The sequence below is a fragment of the Branchiostoma lanceolatum genome, chromosome 2 (assembly GCF_035083965.1).
Source record: "Branchiostoma lanceolatum isolate klBraLanc5 chromosome 2, klBraLanc5.hap2, whole genome shotgun sequence".
In the NCBI taxonomy this organism is placed as follows: Eukaryota; Metazoa; Chordata; class Leptocardii; order Amphioxiformes; family Branchiostomatidae; genus Branchiostoma; species Branchiostoma lanceolatum.
Window position 1 is genome coordinate 26379040 of NC_089723.1, and position 19512 is coordinate 26398551.

The window sequence follows — 19512 nt, forward strand, 5'->3', positions numbered from 1 at the left end:
ATTGTTTTTTTTATGTTCAATATTGTAAGAAAAAGTCTTATTGACAAGACCATCCTATCAATAGTGCAAAAAATTCTTATTGGCAAAAACATGAATTTATGCAAGATGTTCTCCACATGAATTGTTACACATGCCAGCTTACACTACAAATATCCATACAGTTGCTGTAATAACAAATTCACATTTCAGGGCATCACATGATAGGAGAACACGCCTTGCTTCAAGGATAAAGAGAAAAACTTGCTGGTATCGACTATCGAACCATGGGCACCATGGGCCCAGAGAGCCGACATGTCCGGACGCCTCCATCCCCCGAGATTGTAGAGTTTGTACGCCCTAACACCAGTGATAAGGTTCTGTATGTAAGCAGGATCTTCAGGAAGCTGCCTGAAGAAGAGATCTACTTCAAACTGTGCAAGGCTTTTGAGCAATATGGATTAATCAATGATGTTCAGGTGGTAAGGAATCTTAAGTTATAACAGTACACATGCCTGTCTTACATGCAAAGAAATTAGTCCTTTGTTAACCAATTAAACTTGTAAAAGTTATGTTTTGTAGTTATTTGGTGTTGGTTGAAATGTTATGGTTACCGTTCACCGGTGAAGGTAGAGCTTGGAACTGAAACAGTATGACACTCAGAATAGTGATACAATGGAAACACATATTTGACTGGTTTTATAAATTCGCAAAAACAGTGAAAATGAAACTGCCACTTATGTTTTAAAGATTTATATCAATAGTATTCCTCATACATTGTCACACTAACAGGTGAAGCCACCTGCCCAGCTGCAGACAGCAGCTGAAGGGCAGCAGGAGGAAAGGTTGACAGAGTACTACTACGCCTTTATCAAGTTCTACTTAGCTAGAGATGCAGCTAAAGCAAGAGCTGGCCTGAATGGAAAGTACTTCATCGGTGGACAGCCAATCTCGGTATGATTGTTGTAGACTTTATGAAGATCCCATTCTGAGATTAGACTGTCACAGATTGTATAGGAATGCCTCAGAAAAATTATTAAGAATTTGAAATGAACATGAAGTGTATCACTTTTTAAAGATTTTGTCAGTCAGCAAACTACAATTAGATGCAATTTATATGTGACATTAAATCATTAATGGCAATAATTGCACAGAGAAAGTAGCAGAGATTGAGTAGCCTGCTTTCCATCCCTATTTTCCCTCTTTCTCTGGTCTAGTCTGGCTACCATGGAGGAGATAATGGAATGGATGCCAGGCTACTTAATCTCTGCTATCTTCATACTCCAAATAAATATTTCAAATTTGCTCCAATCCTAGATCCTGACTTTTTTAATAAAAAAAACATGTTCTTTTTAGGTCCAGCATGCTACCAAGATGAAGACGAGAGAACCTTCTCCCCTCCCCTATTCCAAGTGCTTGGACCTAGCCAACCACTACCTGGGCATGGACGGCTGGACTACTCGTATTGTATCCATCGGCCAAGACTCTGAATCATGCCAGCACGACCCTAACTCCCTGAGATACATCTGTGTTGTGAGGATAGAGATCAGAGGTTGGGACATGTCCTGTCAAGGGGTCGGACTAGGGGAGAAGACTTTAGAGCCAACAAGACCTCAGGAGAGAGGTTAGTGAACTTACCAGGGTTATTATGCAGAAAGTAAGATGTGGTGGACATGAATTTTTGTCAGGGCCACCTTACTGTTAGATAACAAACTGCAGTACCAATGCTCCAACAGCAACAAATAAAAAGTATTTACCCACAGTTACTTGCAGTGAAGAATTTTAGGTAGACCAAGTAGTGCTGACAGAAACATTGTATTATAAGCGCTATTTGTGTTTTCTCTGGAGCACTGGCATGGTACGCTAAGTTAAAAGTTTTACCGAATAAGCATATATTCATATCATAGATCCTGTGAAAATGTTTATATTAGAAAATAGGAACACTCTACAGTTCATGACACAATTTTTTCTAAACATGCACTTTGCAGTTTCCCTCACCCGAGCTGCAATGAAAATCTCAGTCCACCGTGCCATTCAGAATGCCTTCCAGAAGGTCATTCTTGTCGTCCTGGGCAACGGGAAGGTTGCCGTGGAGATCAACAGCACTGTGCCTGATGGGATACCGCACAGTACTGAGGTAGGTTCATGGAATGTCTGCTGAAATCTTTGTCACCTACGTGTACAGAGCCTATATTGTTTTTGGTGTGTCTATGTTTCCGCAGCTATTTCCATGTGCTATATTTTGGCACGTCTCACCAAGTTGACAGGAAGTGAAGAGTAAAAGGTTAGAGCTGCACCAGTAGCAGGATGTGGAGTTCAGAGTTGGTGTAATTAGGCATTCATCAAACTTGGCTGACAGCTGATTGGTATTGTTTTTGGTCTGTTTTCCTCTACTTTTGCCATTATATATTTTTCATATGCCTGGTCATATTCAAGGGATAGGTGTGGTGAGTAACATACACCGTAGAGAGAAAGGAAGTAATCAATTGAAACATGTAATTTAATCAAAGCTTCATTTGAATAATCAATGAACTTCAATTTAACAAAACAAACAAGAAACTCCAAATAATCTATGAGATCTTTGAATTATTGGTTTGCTTGTATTTTTCCTTTACCACTTTGTTGTCCCTTTAATGGTAGATGCCTAACCCAGTATAATTTGAATTGTTCCTACATATTAAATGCTTGAGAATGATACCTCAAAAATGCATGTGTGTGTGTATTTGAAAAAAAAAAATGACATGATGATTTTGAATTATTCCTTCCTGTTTAGGAGGAAACACAGCTGGTTAGAGTCAAAGTGCTAGATGGAGAGACAGATGAAGTAATGGAAGAGGATGACATGGAAGCCTTGCTTGCTCAGATGGAAAGTTACTGATGAGACTGACTTTTTAGGCAAAACCTTAATATCATTTACTTCAGGCTGAGTTTTGGTTTCTGTCAACATTTCAAAGTTCAAAGTGAATATTCTTGCAGATTAAGGCTCTATTCTCCTGAAGTGCCTGAGACTGTCTTAACACATACTTCTGGAATTTTAAGTTGTAAAAAGGAGTAAAAAGTTGTAGTCATAGTCATGTGCACTTGGGTTACAGTGTATCCCAATGCTGCTATATCATGTAGCAAAATTAGTTATTTCCTATTCATTTTACAAGAGAAACCTTGATATATACATGTATCAGGATCTAAATAATGTAATACTTTCAAATGTAAGAATTATCTCACAGTCAAGACTTAGATCTACCAATAAGTGATACTGAAAATTTGTTTATTTTTGTAGGGACAAACTTTCGTAGAAGGGGAAAGGAGGTTTACACAGTGTCCATATTAATGATTAATACAATTCTGTAGTACAGTAGCAATACATTGAAAAAAGCATATTTGCAGCATCAGGAATTCGCGATGGAGAGGTAACCTTGAAAATAAAACCACCACAAACATTTCAAGATTAACACCAGTCTACACCAAAGACATTTCAAACTGTTGTATGGAGGAGGACTTGGTCTTTTACAGGGCTGATTTGATTCCCCCAAGATCAACTGCTCCACAGTCTGCAAGCTTCTGAATTTCCTCTTCACTGAAGCCAGTCTCCACCATCACCTCCTTTGTATGCTGGCCAACCTTCGGCTGAGGCCCCACCCCACCCACACCTGGTGTTCTCGACAACACAGGTGCGGGGCGGGGCTGCACTCCTCCATCCTGATTGGTCAAGAAGGAGTCACGTGACGTGTTGTGAGGATGATTTGGAGCTTCTTCCAAAGATAGAATGGGTGTGGTGCAGGCATCCGTCCCGTCAAACACCTCGCACCATTCCGCCTGGGTCTTGCTGGAAAAGATTGTTGCAAATCTCTCCTTCATGGACGGCCAACTGTCACGATCCATTTGAGGTGGGAGGTCTTCATTGGTCAGTCCCAGACCTGTAAAGAGAAAAGTATTATGTGTAAAATAACTGTATTAAAAGCCATACAACTTGGTTTGACTAACATTCTCGGTATATCCCAAATCTTAAGAAAGGGAAGAAAAAAAGATGGGTTAACTACAAAAGGAAGAGGCCTAGATTTTGAAAACGCATGGGTAAGAAATGTAAAGCTTCACTACCAAATATTATTGATTGTCATTCAAACTTATAATGAGTACTTCAATACAGCACATGAAAAGCATCATTCTTCACCTTGACTGAGAATGACAAAGAAAGAAGTGACAAACATATTTCAATCATTGTAAGTACCTTCTAGCAGCTGTGCATAGAACTGTGGCTCCAAGGCACCTACAGCCATATATTTCCCATCTTTTGTCTTGTAAGTCTCATAGAAGTGTGCTCCAGTGTCCAGTAAGTTTTCTCCGCGTTCGTGGGAGAACATGAAACGTGTGTGCCAGATAAAGGAGCCGACATAGCTAGCACCTTCAACCTGAAAAAGGAAAGGAAAAAAAAAAACTTTTTAGAAAGTTTGCAGAGGAAAACTTAAATTCTTTATTCTATGAGGGCCTGCAAAGCCAATGTATTTTCTGGCTAATGTTTATAGGTACACCTGTATATTCAATGACTAATAACAATGTGATGAATGTTGAATGCCATATTTCATCCTCAAGAGTATTACAAGATGGTAGTTAAGACAGAGCAGTTCCTGAAAACCTCAAATATAAAATCACCATGAATTTACAACATTTGTAACAATAAAAAAGTCAAAGTTGTCAACATGTACCTGTCTATATGTCCAGCTTGTCATTTGCTTCAAAATATGAACAAAATTAAGAGCTGGAAGTCTTACCATGTTTGCATCAATGACCTGCCCCTTGCCAGACGTGGTCCTCTCAAACAGAGCCATGAGGATACCCAGGGCACAGGTCAGACCTCCCCCAGCAAAGTCTCCCAGCAGGTTTGTTGGTGGTATGGGATTCTCGTGTTTCCTACCCAGTATGGACAACATACCTGCAACAAAAGTCAGCCAAAAATTATAATCATTACTGTTGACAACTAGTTCTATTCAGTATTCTTATGTATGTATGTTGATTGTGTTCTCTATGAAACCATGGCACAATATTTAAGTATACCCATTACAGTTCACTGTTGTTGGAAAAACACATACAATGACATTGTAAAACGGGTTTCTTAGTCATCTACCATGAAGGCTAAAACTAGCTCCAGAATGTTAGCCTGGATGCCAGCCTTGTTAGCTTTAGTCTGCTTCCACTGATGACTTAGTGGAAGCAGATGAGACCTAACCAGGCTGGTATCCAGGCTACTACAATGTACCTGACAGGCTGATGTAGTTGATGTCATGTCCAGCCATCTGAGAGAAGGGCCCAGACTGTCCGAAGCCTGTCATCCGTGCGTAGATGAGACCAGGGTTGTCCTTCATGAGGACGTCCGGGCCCAGACCTAGTCTCTCCATCACACCTGTAATATGGTAATTTTTTTATTCTGTCATTTTTACCCAGGGTAGCTCTGCTCAGTGATTAACACTGCTTTACAGAGGGGCCCTGCGCAATGAATTAGGTTATATTACTATAAATTCATATATTTTTTGCAGGGACATTATTTTGCTGTAGAAGGGGAGAGGAGATTTGTTTTTGCAATGTTATAAGTTTGAGGTTCTGTCGTACAGCAGTAATACATTGTAAATGTATAATTGTAATGTCACAAATTTATTGCGGAGAGATCACCATAGGAACAAAACCTCCATGAACGTTTGAGGTTTACAGTTATATGTTATCAAAGGCTTAAGAATTAAGTCTCAACAAATATGTAAATATGTAAATCATTCTGTCAGTGAACATTTCTACCTCATCCATGGCTGGTACGGTACATTAAGGCTTTAACCTTCTCCCTGCTGCCTAACTCTGTGACTACTAGAGAATGGGGTGCCAAACAGCTACTTCAGTGTGCTATAGGTTAAGCACCACACTTTTTTAAAGTTGCCTGATTGCATAAACAAATTCTGCTTGGCTGTAGCTGTCCCTTTAATCTGTCTAGAGGTCATCCTTCCGCAGCTTACCAGCTCTGAATGGCTCTATCAAGACGTCAGACTTCTGACACATCCTCCTCAGCACGTCCACACCCTCCGGCTGCTTCAGGTTCAGCGCCACTGACCGCTTCCCTCTGCCCAGCATGTCCATAGACATGGCTGCCCTAGCCTTGTCCACACGCGTCACCTTTGCGCCGAAGTCGGACAGGATGAGCCCACAGAATGGGGCCGGGGCGAGGCCTGCCAGCTCCACGACCTTCACTCCCCTCAACGCCATCGCACTGGTGTCCTGGGAAGGGTGTATGTAGTGAAATTATACTTGGTGGTAAAAGACTAGCACGCATTCAAAATTCTATCCAGTTGCTTGAGTAACTGTCATTTGGTGTATCTTATTACTTGGATCTGTCAAATCAACGTATCCACCTAATATCTACTTATTGCCATGTCAATAGAGAATGTCAATAACTCTTATTTTTGCACCATTTTATAGGATAATGAAATATTATTCACAAGATTATCAAAGGAACATCCTGTCAATCGTACTGCAAAATAATTCTTGAACATTATTCTGTCCATAGCCGCTAGCCTCGGCCTAAGACCATTAGCTGCACCAGACTGATAGGTTTGATCCACTCGCACCAGGAAGGAACCCCACTTGATAAGTGTGCTGGGTTCTTTAACGTGCTAGAGGTGTGGCTCTCTTCAAACACAGGACCTCTCATACAAGACATTATCCCTTTTCAAAAGCTAGGTAGTAAGTACACTCTTTTTCAATTGAGTCATAAGTGAGGAAATAGGTTTAAAGTGGCTTTCCCAAAGACACAACTTTGTTACTAGCTAGATTCTAAGTCAACAACCCTAACTACAAGGCCATCATGCCACGTAAAAGTAATCAGAGGCCACTCTAGTCTTCCTTTTTTCGCCCCATTGCTTCTAACCTTGAACACAAAATAAAGGGGCGTTTTAGCTAAATTGTGGCTGGAGACGCTTGCATCGGCGGAAATTAATTTTCCCTGAGCTCCGTTTCTTGACTCCCGCGTTTAATGGGGCATCTTCGCAATTCTATGTTATAACTTACCATTACCAGGACAACCAGACACCCCTTTCCCTACGTTACAGAGGGAGAAAATGGACTTTGTCAAGAGAACAAACTTCTGACACTCACCACTATCAGCTGGCGCTGAACCCAGTAACCTTTGACCCAAAACTTAGGGTCGCACAAGCCACTCGTCACACAGGGGGGTACAACAAGGATTGGTTTTATTCTGGCAAAGAAATAACGTTATATGTATGTTTTGAAAAGACGAGATTTGGGACAGAAATTGTGTTTCGATGTGACTTCCTTTACTTTCCAGCCACTGATGAAATACAACGTCGGTGCTTATTTGATTTTTAGCTTCTCCGACTTGCCGATTCAATTTTTCTGAGTTGAATTTGAAACCAAAAGGTGACGTATTTAATAATAATGGCTTTTATTGGTCAGAAATTACCCGCAATGGCAGCCTATTAGTGCTGAATTGATGCAGGGTATTACAGATTTCATACAATACACAACATATATAATATCTTATCCACACTTGCATTTTGTGGAACTGTCGCAAGGGTCTGGGCGGCTGCCGTTCGGCGCCACAAGGTGACCTCAATACGACCTTCCCCAACCGAAGTCAGGTACCCATTTACACCTGGGTGAAGTGAGGAAAGTCGTGTAAAGTGCCTTTCCCAAGGGCACAAGATCGGTAACATGACAGGATTCGAACTCGGGACCTCTTGGTTCTGAGTCGAACGCTCTGCCGTTGCGCCACACGACCCCACAAATGTATCGATGTCAATGTCAATCGTTTATGGCTTAAAAACACATTCCGGATACAGAAAGGAACTGCGTTTTTACTTCATGATGCTGCCCCACGCATCAAATGTACTTGGTAAATTGTCTGTCTGCAATGCCTGCAGGTGGTTGAAGAAGCGCCACCTAGCGGGAGGAATTGAAAGTGAAGACAGGTTGGACAGGTGAACCATGCAGGTGTGACGCCGTGACATCATCGTTACGCATAGATTATGTTAATGAGCGCCAGGTAACGTCTGAATCTGACTAGAGAGGCCATATCGCCCCTTAAAATGCAAATGATCTCGACAATTTGATCACGGATTTGTTAAGTCAAATATTTCATGAATTATGTTTCGGTCCAATTGAAAAACAATTCTCCCCGCAGCTGTATAGGAGCTCCCGCAAAACACAAAAGAATCTGTATACGAACACCGCTGATCGAATCGATTAGTGGCGTGACTGGGGTATTTGGAGGCCGTTTGTTAGGCATACTTACCTGGCAGAGATGGCACGTTGATCACGAAGGACGTCCGTCCAGGGCGAGGCCCGACCATTGCACTCCGGTTGGGTTGACCCTTGCGATTACCCCAAATGCGGGTAACTCGGCTGCGTAATTTATGATAGTGGGGGTCTGCGTTCGCGCTAACCCCCGCCTTTACAATCCAAAAACAAGGTCACACTCTCACACATTTTCCTGGTGGTTGTTGGTTCGCCACCATATAGGAATACGGTCCAGGCCCAGTACATCATAAAGGACTAGGAGAATCTGAACAGGTTACGTATGGTCCAGCATAGAAACGTCGTTAACCATGTTAACTTCTTCTAAATAGAATAACGTAAGGAAAATGAAAGGATAATCAACCGACAGCTATTTTCAGGCACATGATAACTACATGAATGCAATACGATAGCTCGGCATGTCGGATGAGGCTACGGGCTTGTATGAATGCAGACCCATGGTCACTGCAGGTGTTACTACTATGCGGGGCAGCATGATAAAGATAAGGCACAATTCATTTTAGTATCCTGTCTACGAGTGCTTACTACAAATCTTCATTTTACTGTATATAAGATTGTCCGATGTTTTAACGGCTTGGTGTTGAGATCGTATGCAACCCCCTAACTTATAAGAACGTGCGAGGAACAGTTGCTACAGGCTTGAACGAGTGCCCAGAACAGATACTTACATGTTACTGCTGATACTAATAAAACGGCTTGAAATTCGTCCATCTTGTGAAGAAGTACCTGGCATTTGTAAGAAGCATCCTTGGCACGCGGATCCGAGGCCGGCATGTTGTTCAGCTAGTTCTGAATGGACGCAGCTGAGCTAGGGACTTGTCAAACATTAATTTAGATGTAATAAGCGACGAAGGAGGGCCTATTCCCTACTACAGTTCTATGAGTGTGATTTTTACCAGCTTTCAGTCTAGCTCTTGGCCTGCCTCTTCCTCGCTGGATGTCCAAGGGGCCTAATGTAGACTTTAGTGCATGGTTTGGGGATGCGGCATCCTTCCGTAAACTCCGCATAAGTTGTGCTGAATACCTCAGAATTCTCCAGGTGCCACATCCCGCCATTATTGTGTGAATGTTGTTTAGCACCAAGTACAATTTCATAGCATGAATGCTATTCAGTACCAAGGACAGACTGTTTCATTGTGTGAATGTTGTTCAGTACTAAGGACAAACTATCTAATAGCGCTAATGCTGTTTACTATCAAGGTCGAAATGCATTGTTGTGTGAATGCTGTTCAGCACCAAGGACGAACTGTTTCATAGCGTAGATGCTGTTCAGTACCAAGGACAAAACTTAAGTTCCGTGAATGCTGTTCAGCAACAACGACAGAGTCTTCCTTATGGAAATGCTGTCCAGTACCAATGACACAAAACTTTCATTGTCAGAATGCTGTCAGCACCAAGGACAATCCGTGTCATTGCGCGAATGCTGTTCAGCACAAAGGAGAAAACAGTTTCATCTTTCTTCATACCTACTCATATAATTCCTATCTTGGTTGACGACAAACCATTATTCATTACTTTTCTCTGTAATTCGTTATTTGAACTACAGCTGACAGCCTAACACAGAAATAAATCTGAAAATTTCCTCACAAAGTTACCTGTTTATTGATGGTGACAGGAACAAAATTTAACATCGAGTGTATATTGTCAGTAAGTGTACAGTTTCTTGTATAATGGTCAGAAACACCACACATACATATACTCTTTATGGCCCGCATCCAATCGTAAGAACACTAAACAGATCTATAGGTCTGGATATTGCTTCTTGTGTTCTGTAACCAATAGATCAATGCAATAATGTTTGCCAAATTCTGTCAAATCCTCCCACAAGTCTTGTACATTCAATATAAACCATTTCCATAAAGGTTTACAAAACTGGATTCGCAGCAATCAAAGTTACGCATAAATACGTTTGCAGCATTTTTTATTCTTCCAATGGTTATTTTCTAAAGCAGGACAAAAGCTGGTTGGAAGACTGAATGAAGGCAATCTTGCAACCCAGTATGCATGCATTACACGATAAATCAAAGTAGGCAGTATCCTGTGGAAAGGATGTTAACTCTATGCATATGGACATTACATGTACTTGTGCTCTTAACAGCAGTTACAAGACATGTTCATTATACCGTAACAGAAAGCATATGCATCAACACAAATAAATAACCAAAGACTACTGGCTAATGGTAACCACAATATCTGTGCAGCAAATTGCAGATCTATGCATTTCAACATGATCTTGTACTAAACAAAAACTGAGCATTATCGAATTTTTTGGCAATTGACAATTAAGAATAATTTACCAAACTTTTCTTCACTCTTTCTATATCTTTTCTAGCAATTGTTTTCTCAGTGTGCTGGCTCAGATGTTGCCTGCTTGTCTTTTACTTTTAAAGTTATAAACATGAACATTGTGTATGACTGGAATATGGTTAAGAATAACTAAATATTGTCTAATGACATACATACGTTTTATGCAGCCAAGTGACAAGATAAATAAAAAACATACTGTCAATATATATATCAATGTGGTATATGTTCTAGTAAAATACATAATATATTGACTTGTATCACTGGTGTTGTATGATATAAATAGAAACATGATCACAATAATATACATAAACAAAAAATAACATAACATATGGTAGACATATTGCACTGTAGTCAAGTTACAGACTACTACACTTGATGACATCTTTAAACAAAACCATGATGACATGTACAAATGTACCTGAACACTCAATGATGTCAACATACAATATTCTGGGAGAGCATTCCTTCAAAGACTGTACAAATAAGTGACTACTCACTAGTACAGTCTGCAGTGTGAGTAACTCCTATGTGTGCCTTCTAGATCTAAACAGGTGCTGCACTACAAGAACATCCTCATATTACATGTTCCAGAAAATAATTTTTGTCTCTTTATCTACAGGAGGGTTGCCTTTAGGAATGAGGTTAAGCACTGGCCCTGTTTATCTAATGTTCATCTATATACAAAGCAATGAGGAAGCTTGGGAGACCTTATAACTACCTTCTGACATACCTGACCTTAGCATGTGTCTTATATAAATTTGCTGTTGTTATATGATATATACAGATGGGGTTGCCACCTTAGGTACATGTATACTGTACAGTAGATCTTGTTACATACAGGCTTAACACTGTACAAGGGAGTGTCCCAATTCAAGGATGGGGTTTGCAGTGCAATACTACATGTTGTAACAGTCAGTCTCAAGCTATACATTACTAGCACTGTATATCACTTGTTTTTAACCAGATGCATGCTTAGTGCTTAATGATAACTCAGCATTTCAACATTCATCCAGAAAATATTGCTTTACTACATTGGTTGATTTGACGCCATAATGTACAATGTGCCACTCCTACTGAGAAACATGCACAGCATGGCAGCAACAAAGCAAAATGATAATAGCCTCTCCACTGTACAGACTACAACTGCAGTGCCTTGGACATGGTTCCAGGACTTCATCTGGAAGCCACAGTGTTCAAGGAGTTGAACGACTTTGCATTGAAGTCTGTTGCACTGTCCCAGGACTGGTGGACGAACAGGGGCGCTTCACTCATGATAACGTCCACCACATCCTTCCTCCCGAGCGTCTTCAGACAGTCCACCAGGGTACCGATGGTGCTGCTCTCCTCCGATCCCCACAGCTGCAGCGTTCTGTTCGTGGGGCTGCCCTGGGTGTTGCTATAGGTGTCCAGCTGAGGTAGCGACTCCATGAGGCCCAGAGAGATGGCCAGCAGGCACCAGTCCCGCCCCATGGGGTCGGGGGGATCCAGCATCCGACACAGCTCTCTCCTCGTGTGGATACTGAGGTAGGACACATGGATGTCCCTCCCCACCGACGCCTTGGAAAACACTTCCTCGCTCCCAAAACAAAAGACGTCTGAGAAGGATTCTTCCACACCTCTGTCGTCATTTGGTTTCAGTGTGCTGTCCACTTCCTGGCTTGCAAGGATATTGGCAAAGGAATAGCTTGTGATGTTTGCGTCATGGGATTTGAGCTGGGAGGGGCTGAGTGCTTGCTTCACCAGGAAGAGGCCGGGGTACACGTCTGACAGGACTTGATACACGATCCCCATCAGCTCTTCCAAGATTCGGAAGGTCTCCTTCCTGGAGTCCGACAAGCCCCGCACAACAACCTCCAAAGCCTTGCCATCGTCTGAGAGGGAGACCATGGCCTCTGCATTGCCGATGTTGCACTTTGCGCCGCGATACCACAGGATGACCGGCTCCTGCTGCTCCTCGGTCTCTATCTGGTAGCACCTTCTCAGGCACACCTGCAGCCTGGGGAACAGCCCTTCTGGGAGGGGACACACCTGGCCAGCCGCCAGCATCCTCACCCCTCCGTACACAAGCTTCCTGTTGGAGCCCTCGCTGAGCTCCCACAGGTTGTGGACCGGCTCTCCATGGATGACACAGGGGAACTCGTACATGCCACCCCGGGGGGAGTGCGTGCACATGTCCATTGCCTCCAGGAGCTGGAAGATGTCGACAGCGTCCGTCTCCGGGAAGTACAGCTGGACATGGCTGAAGCTGAAGCAGCCCGCCAAACACGATTGGTCCATGGAGTCATGTGACAACAGCTGTCCAATGAGACTGGTGCAGAGCCATTTGGGATCGATGACAATCAGGTCTTGCAGAACATCAGTCTCAAAGCAGACCACCTGTTAACAGAGGCAAGTATTTAGTATGTCAGTACCATTCAATTCCACTGAGCTAACCACTTTCAATACAAAGAATTCATATGAAGCAAACTTTCTAAGAAGCTATCATCTTAAAATACATCAAAGCACATTTTCATCTGTTATAGTCAGCTGTTCATCTGGGGATTTAGTGCAAAAATCTGCTACTTCTTCTGTGTCTTCTGGCTAATAGTAACTTGCAACACTAAGTAACGCTAGCCTTTTGTCCTAAAACAAAAGTTGAGGCTGACCTCCCCCAGACAGTGCAGCTGCTGAGTGATCTCCCGCAGGTGGTCCTGGCTGACCAGAGGGTTCAGGTCCCTGTGGACCCCGTCCAGAAACTGCTGCCAGGTCAGCACAGGGAAAGTGCCGAACATCCTCCTCCAGAAGGGCAGTGTTGTCACCAGGTGCTGGCACAGGTCTGTCATCCTCAGCTGAGCCTGCAGAGGGGTAAACAGGTGGTCTTGTTGTTAGGGATGTTGACTAAGAATTAAAGATTTTGGGTTCATATCCCTAGCAGGCCCAAAAGTTGTGCCTTAGGAAATGCACTTAACATCTAATTCCTTACTTGAGTCAGGTGAAAATGAAAACATGTACCTATACAGTTAGGGACGTTCAATCAATTGGGACGTAAATTGGGAGGTCCCGTGTCTGAGGAGAGCCAAACCTCAACATGCACTTATCAAAAATATTAGGGGTCCATCCCAGTGTGGGCAGATCAACCCTCAACCAGCTTGTGCCGACTGTAGAAAACAGGTGTGTTAAGCCTTGAGGCAGTTTACCAGCTTTGTGAAACAAACAGATGCAACCCTAAATCACAACTGCCAGGGTTCTTCCATTGTACAGATTTTGGATTGGTTAAAAATCACCTATAGGAAATCATACATGCATCCTCCACACACTTCACAGTAATAAATAAAATTGGGTGAGGAGTTGCATGGATGTACGAATATTTCACAAGGAACTCAAATACCTGGCAAGCTTTTGTTCTTAGTTCTGCCAGGGTCGTACGCAGAAGCTTCATGTCGCGGGACTGCGAGGCGTTGGTATCCAGGACGAACAGCCGCTCTACCATGTCGAACAGGTGCCCAAACTTGTTCTTCATCTCGTGGAAGACGACAGACCCCACCCCGCTCACATACTCCCCCGAGAAGGCTCGAGGACTGTTGACGATGTCAGCGTGAGTGGCGACCAGAAGTACGGTAGGTTTGTGCACTGGCACTGCTGCAAAACCTACCACGAGAAAAAAAAGAAAGATGCAATGTACACCTGTGACTAGCAACTTGAGTAGATCTAGAATGCATGATTTGAAGTTCATTGTTTACCGGTACTCCATTAACAGAATTTGATATGTTGACAATGACAGCACAACAAAAAAAGAAATTACACCTATAAATGTACCTCTATGAAATAGTTTTAGTTTTTGTGAAATTTTTAATCATTATTGCAAATTTCTCCCTGATTCTCTTTAACACATTTTCCCATTAACTCCAATAAGGCAACAGACATGCATATAGCAGGAAACTGAAGACAGGAAATGAGCATATTCAAGGACCTTTGCCCTAACTTCCTGCCAGTGTCCCTAACATGCCTAGCATGTTAAAATGTAGAAACCAGCGCACTCTGCATCCAAATAACTATGGACACACAAGCAAATGACACACAGACACACAGAAAGTAAAACCTCTGTATACGGAGGTAAAAAACCCAGACATGTCAAGCAGCAAAAGGAAGATAGCGCAATGCCTCACCTATTGGGTCCTTCTCTGCACTGACGGTGTGGATGAAGTTGAGCCAGTAGCAGACCTGTTCCATCTGGGTCTCATACGTGTCCTTCAGGCTGAACACCACTATGTGGATGGCTGAGATGTCCCAGATGAAGTGTTCGTAGGTGGCAAAGTACTGAACCTGACCAGAAAACTCCCAGATGCTGAACTCTCCCACACCTGGAAATAGGTTTACATTTTTAACTCATTACAATATTCATGACAACAGTGGGTACATGTGTTAGTTGATATATTTTTGTAACCTTTTGATACATTTGACTACCTCATCTTTCCCCAAATTTCCCTGCTAGAAGCTTGGCTCACAATGTACATTGTATGGCAAAAAATTGCAACTATTATTTTCTTCAGGTCCTTGGCCAATTCTAAACATTACTGAAATAAGATACTTTTATTATTCAATATAATCAATAACTGGCATTCAAGACAGTATCTTGTACATGTCCCGACATGATTAACATGACAGAATATACAGATGTAACAGAAACATAGAGATGATATTTCCAGACCTGGTATGGTTGCCTGTTGCACATGTATCCCCCTGGTAGACTCAAACTGTGTCCGTGCCTTAGACTGGTGGGGTGGGGTTGCTCGGGGGTCCAGGTTCAAGCTTCTGGAAGCAAAGCCATTTTCCTTGCTGCCAAATCCTTCATTTGAAAAGAAAGAGGGACTTGAGCATTCTAAATAGAAGAAATTAGGACAGGATAATTATACATGTACTCATAAAATTCCCTTGAATGTTGATATTGTTAAAGCATGAGTAACATGCCAAATTGTTACTTTACAGACTCTGAGGGCAAAATGTACAAGATTGGCTCATATATGTACATGTAGACCATCCCTTGCTCTGAAAAGGGGTCCTACTGAATCCCATGTGGTGAAATCTAAACATTTTATATTTTTTTAAACAAAATGTAGATACATGTACTGGTGTGAGTTCAAAAACAAAGCCCGACAACTTCTGTGCCAATTCAGGGCCACAAAAATGTCTAGCCTGCACTGAATAAATAGAACACCATTTGACCAAATGAAGAAACTAAGGGAACTTGTACCTTTCTTGTTGGGATGTGTGGAGCTGCTGGAGTGGCCGATGGCATTACTGCTGGATCTCCTCCTTCTGAACAGGCCTTTCAAATAACCACATTTCAGGGCTTCAATTAGGGATGTCTTCCCTACTGTGCTGTGCCCAAACAACTGTAGGACAGGACAGACAAATCCATCACTTGTTATGACTGATCACTTAAGTCACTGTCATTCCTTAAGAACCTTCCCACGGCTTTGCTCCCGACCACTCCCAAACCAAGGTCGGGTTGGGTGTAAACTGGAATCCATCCTATCCAACACAGGTTGCAACCAATTAGAATCTGACTTTCCAGATTTTTGCAAAATTCATAGTCGATTGGTGAAGACGAGAAGGGAACCTTGCCAACCAACTCCAAAACCACAGACTAGCTCACAACCATGGTCTGGACAAGGTTAGGAGGCCATGGTCATCTTTGTGTGACAGGGGTTTGAGAGACTGATTGTAGCGGCAGAACACAGTTAATGATGTTGATATCCAACAACCAGACTTCTCATTATAAAGCAGACAAAACGATGGGTCAATGTTGTACCTTAATCTTCACCCTTGTCATCAATGTATCTGTTGGTAGCAGCTGGTTCACGTATGTCTCTCTGCTCTGCTCCTGAAATCAGTCCACACACTAGGATCAGTATTCAGTTGACTTAAGACATTAAAGTTACTGTGATACCTAGAATTAACCTCATACATCATGTAAGACATTTAGTAAGAATGATGAAAGAATAATAATTATAGACATATAAAAAGTAAGACTTTAATCTTGATATGCATACCATTCTCAGCCTGCCTAGTAGTTCAGAGATGTCATCGTGTCCATTAGCCACCGCCACAACTTCCGCTGTTACCCCCTTCATATTCTTGTGCTGCAGTTCACACCCTGCCAGACAGAGGGACCTCACCACCTCGATGTAGCCATACTGGGCTGCTGTGTGCAAAGGAGTCATCCCATCCTGCAATTTGGATACAAAGGAGAGAACAATTGCACAATATCTTCCACAGTTCAAAACATGACAGACATTAGTAGCTCCACATAATACAGAGATCTATAGTATATATCCTGATATCCTCAAGATTAATATACAGTCAAACTTGCATCCAACAACCAGTCAAGGGACCAAGGAAATGTGGTTGTTGACTGGAGTTGGCTGTTGGATAAAACTCGGGTCGGTTTGCTGATTTTGTGGGCATAAATGAGGCTGCATAAATACTTCGCACGTACAGGACTTATCTGCCTGTTATGCATATAAAATTACAAGACAAGTGAAGAAATACAGTATATACAAGAAAAAACAAACTAAACTGTTGTTGTCTACAAGACTACAATGCACTGTCGATTACATTGCCAATAAATGTTAACATAACAAAAGATTTTTCGGGTACATGTACAAAACCTTTGTTGTACTTACAATGAATGTTTACATTGAGATTCATGTCTCCATTGTTCTACATTTGTTGCTACATTTGAATTCACTTTGTTCTACATTTGTTGCTACATAAACACAATTTGCCGTCGACTGTAGATTCTTTTACTGAAATGCTCGCTGGACTGATTGCCGCTGTAAATCATTTTGTTGTTGAATGGAGTGTAAAATCTACACATTATGACCCCTGAGGCCCATGAGGAAGTGGTTGCTGGTTGAAGCCTGCAGTTGGTTGCTTGAAAGAGTTCACTTACTATGTAAAATCGGACGGGACTGTCTGAATGTGGTTGTTGACAAGAGTTGGTTGTAGGATAGAGTTGGTTGGATGGACAAGTTTGACTGTAGTAGAGCAGGAAGGATTATGGTCAGACCTTTTGACTGCTGTTTCAGAAAAAATACTAAAATCACAATACAACCTGCAGGAATGATCACAAAAAGTGAGCCCCAGTGATTCTGCATGAAAAATGAATACAAAGGAGACCAATGACATTAACGAAAGTTCTTTAGTCTGAAGAATCTCTTACCAAGTTGGGTCTGTTCAGTTCACAGTTGGCCATGTACAGAGCTAACACCACAGGTAAGCAGCCCTCCTTACAAGCCTCGTGCAGAGCAGTGTCACCTTTCTGAAAAGTAAAAAGAAGACATTACATTGGCTGAAAAGCCATAGAGCTGGTCTACATGTAGCTATATGTTAACTATTAATGACATCCATAAATGAAAATTGTGCAGCCTTACATGTCCATAGAATGTTGGCAGTCTATGTAATATCATTATAAACAGTTAATCAAATATATATGAGTCTTAATTTCATGGTAGAAGGAAAATGAGGTTTTTGTGTGTTTCGAACTCAAGTTAAAACAATTCTGTAGTACAGTAGATTAAATTAACATGTTCACTGCGTTATGAGTTCTCAGTGAAGAGGCCAATGTGAAAATCAAACCACTGCAAACATTTCTAGATTTACAGTAAACAACATAGTAAGGTGGATGCGATACCTTATCAGCCAGGTTGACTTTGGCCCCAACTCTGCACAGGTATTCACAGACCTCCACATGTCGTCTCCTTGAAGCCAGGTGAAGAGCAGTACAACCATTCTGGAAAACAAAATAAAACAAAAACAGGTTTACCATATTTTCCTCCAACCTGTTGATTCAGTACATCTTTTGGAAACAAGCTGTTTTGAAACATTTTGAAATAAGACCTGCTTTTTTGTTACAGCTAAAAAGAGACAAGAAAACTTGTAGAGCATCATCAATGGTACTGAAATGAAATAGCACTGAGCTAAACCATACAAAGTAAAGAAAGAGCACCACAACTACCTTGTCAGGGATGTTGAGGAGGGCTCGAGCATCTGACAAGCACATGACAATACACAGGTGCCCGCGCACAGCAGCACACACTATGGGGGTTTCCTCATCCTGCAACAAGGAGTCAACATTTATGCTATAAACCTTGAAATACTCGTTGTGAAATACTCACTTGATCTCCACTGTCTGTAAATTCATTTTCCAATGTTTGACTACTGTACTATAGAATTGCTTTGCATGTTAACACCATGAAAACCTGGGGTCCTTTCCCCTTCTACCTCGAAATAATGTCCCAATGAAAAATTAAATGAATTTGCAGTATTAGATTGACAAGAACTTCTGTGTTCTGCAGTGACTCACTGAATAATCAGGTACAAAAAGGTAGTGACATTGTATTGATAAATTCAGTCCTATGTGGTTTAGAGACCATGGGACATGTTAATTAAAGTAAATTTCAATCCGTTGTCGTCCTTACTATCTTCTGTAAAATTTGTTGCACATTAAGATTTTCTCCATCCTCCTGACACAGGCTCCTTGAAATTCGAGAAATACATATCACCCCACTATCCATGATAGTCTGTTGCTAATGATTCATAGCCATGATGATTCAAAGTACACAATGTCCTGCTATACATACAAATGTACAGATGGGAGCAGATACTAACATTTGAGTCATCAATGTTGCCTTCTATTTCCTGCAGGCCCTCAATGCACCATTTGCTATTTTTGATAACCCACCATGAATTTTTGTAAAATATGTTCATGCAGTATGTTTTATTCTACCAAGAAAATGTTTTGCCATTAATTTTAGAATGCCAGCTGAAGATAATTTTGCATTCTTTTTACATTCTTTTTAGTCAAGTTCCTTTTCCAATGTTGCAGCCATACAAAAAACTGTTTTGAAATTCTTGTTTCATGGCCCCATTACTATTTCT

General features: G+C 41.7%; 3 protein-coding genes and 1 non-coding gene across 8 annotated transcripts in view; 2 read left to right on the plus strand and 2 right to left on the minus strand.

Moving 5' to 3' along the window:
* Positions 1–152: 152 nt before the first annotated feature.
* Positions 153–4543, plus strand: LOC136428252 (RAD52 motif-containing protein 1-like). Of its 2 annotated transcripts, none has more exons than XM_066417626.1 (5): positions 153–455; positions 769–930; positions 1333–1600; positions 1965–2113; positions 2750–4543. In XM_066417626.1, exons 1-5 carry the CDS (start codon positions 264–266, stop codon positions 2852–2854), a joined length of 876 nt encoding a protein of 291 aa, XP_066273723.1. In that variant the 5' UTR covers positions 153–263; the 3' UTR covers positions 2855–4543. The 2 variants fall into 2 exon arrangements, with proteins under 2 accessions (XP_066273723.1, XP_066273722.1); XM_066417625.1 differs by having other exon boundaries at positions 154–458.
* On the minus strand, positions 3225–9072 carry LOC136428250 (alpha-methylacyl-CoA racemase-like). Of its 3 annotated transcripts, none has more exons than XM_066417619.1 (6): positions 9010–9072; positions 5970–6228; positions 5228–5371; positions 4743–4903; positions 4202–4382; positions 3225–3890 (listed from the first exon to the last, which is right to left on the minus strand). In XM_066417619.1, the coding sequence occupies exons 1-6, from the start codon at positions 9055–9057 to the stop codon at positions 3481–3483; spliced, it is 1203 nt and encodes a 400-aa protein (XP_066273716.1). In that variant the 5' UTR covers positions 9058–9072; the 3' UTR covers positions 3225–3480. The 3 variants fall into 3 exon arrangements, with proteins under 3 accessions (XP_066273716.1, XP_066273718.1, XP_066273717.1); XM_066417621.1 differs by lacking the exon at positions 9010–9072 and adding an exon at positions 7105–7378; XM_066417620.1 differs by lacking the exon at positions 9010–9072 and adding an exon at positions 7018–7120.
* On the plus strand, positions 8253–8416 carry LOC136429038 (U1 spliceosomal RNA). Its single transcript, XR_010754702.1, has one exon. It is a non-coding gene; the product is annotated as a U1 spliceosomal RNA (small nuclear RNA).
* Positions 9073–9861: 789 nt separating the features above from the next.
* Positions 9862–19512, minus strand: part of LOC136428248 (death-associated protein kinase 1-like) — a 59088-nt gene continuing 49437 nt past the window's right edge. For both annotated transcript variants that reach the window (XM_066417618.1, XM_066417614.1), the window contains 11 exons: positions 18590–18688; positions 18266–18364; positions 17795–17893; positions 16623–16799; positions 16382–16453; positions 15821–15962; positions 15278–15415; positions 14736–14930; positions 13958–14217; positions 13236–13424; positions 9862–12966 (listed from right to left, as the gene is read on the minus strand). In XM_066417618.1, the coding sequence (XP_066273715.1) occupies positions 11764–12966; positions 13236–13424; positions 13958–14217; positions 14736–14930; positions 15278–15415; positions 15821–15962; positions 16382–16453; positions 16623–16799; positions 17795–17893; positions 18266–18364; positions 18590–18688 (2673 nt within the window). In that variant the 3' untranslated portion in view covers positions 9862–11763. The remainder of the gene's footprint in view (positions 12967–13235; positions 13425–13957; positions 14218–14735; positions 14931–15277; positions 15416–15820; positions 15963–16381; positions 16454–16622; positions 16800–17794; positions 17894–18265; positions 18365–18589; positions 18689–19512) is intronic.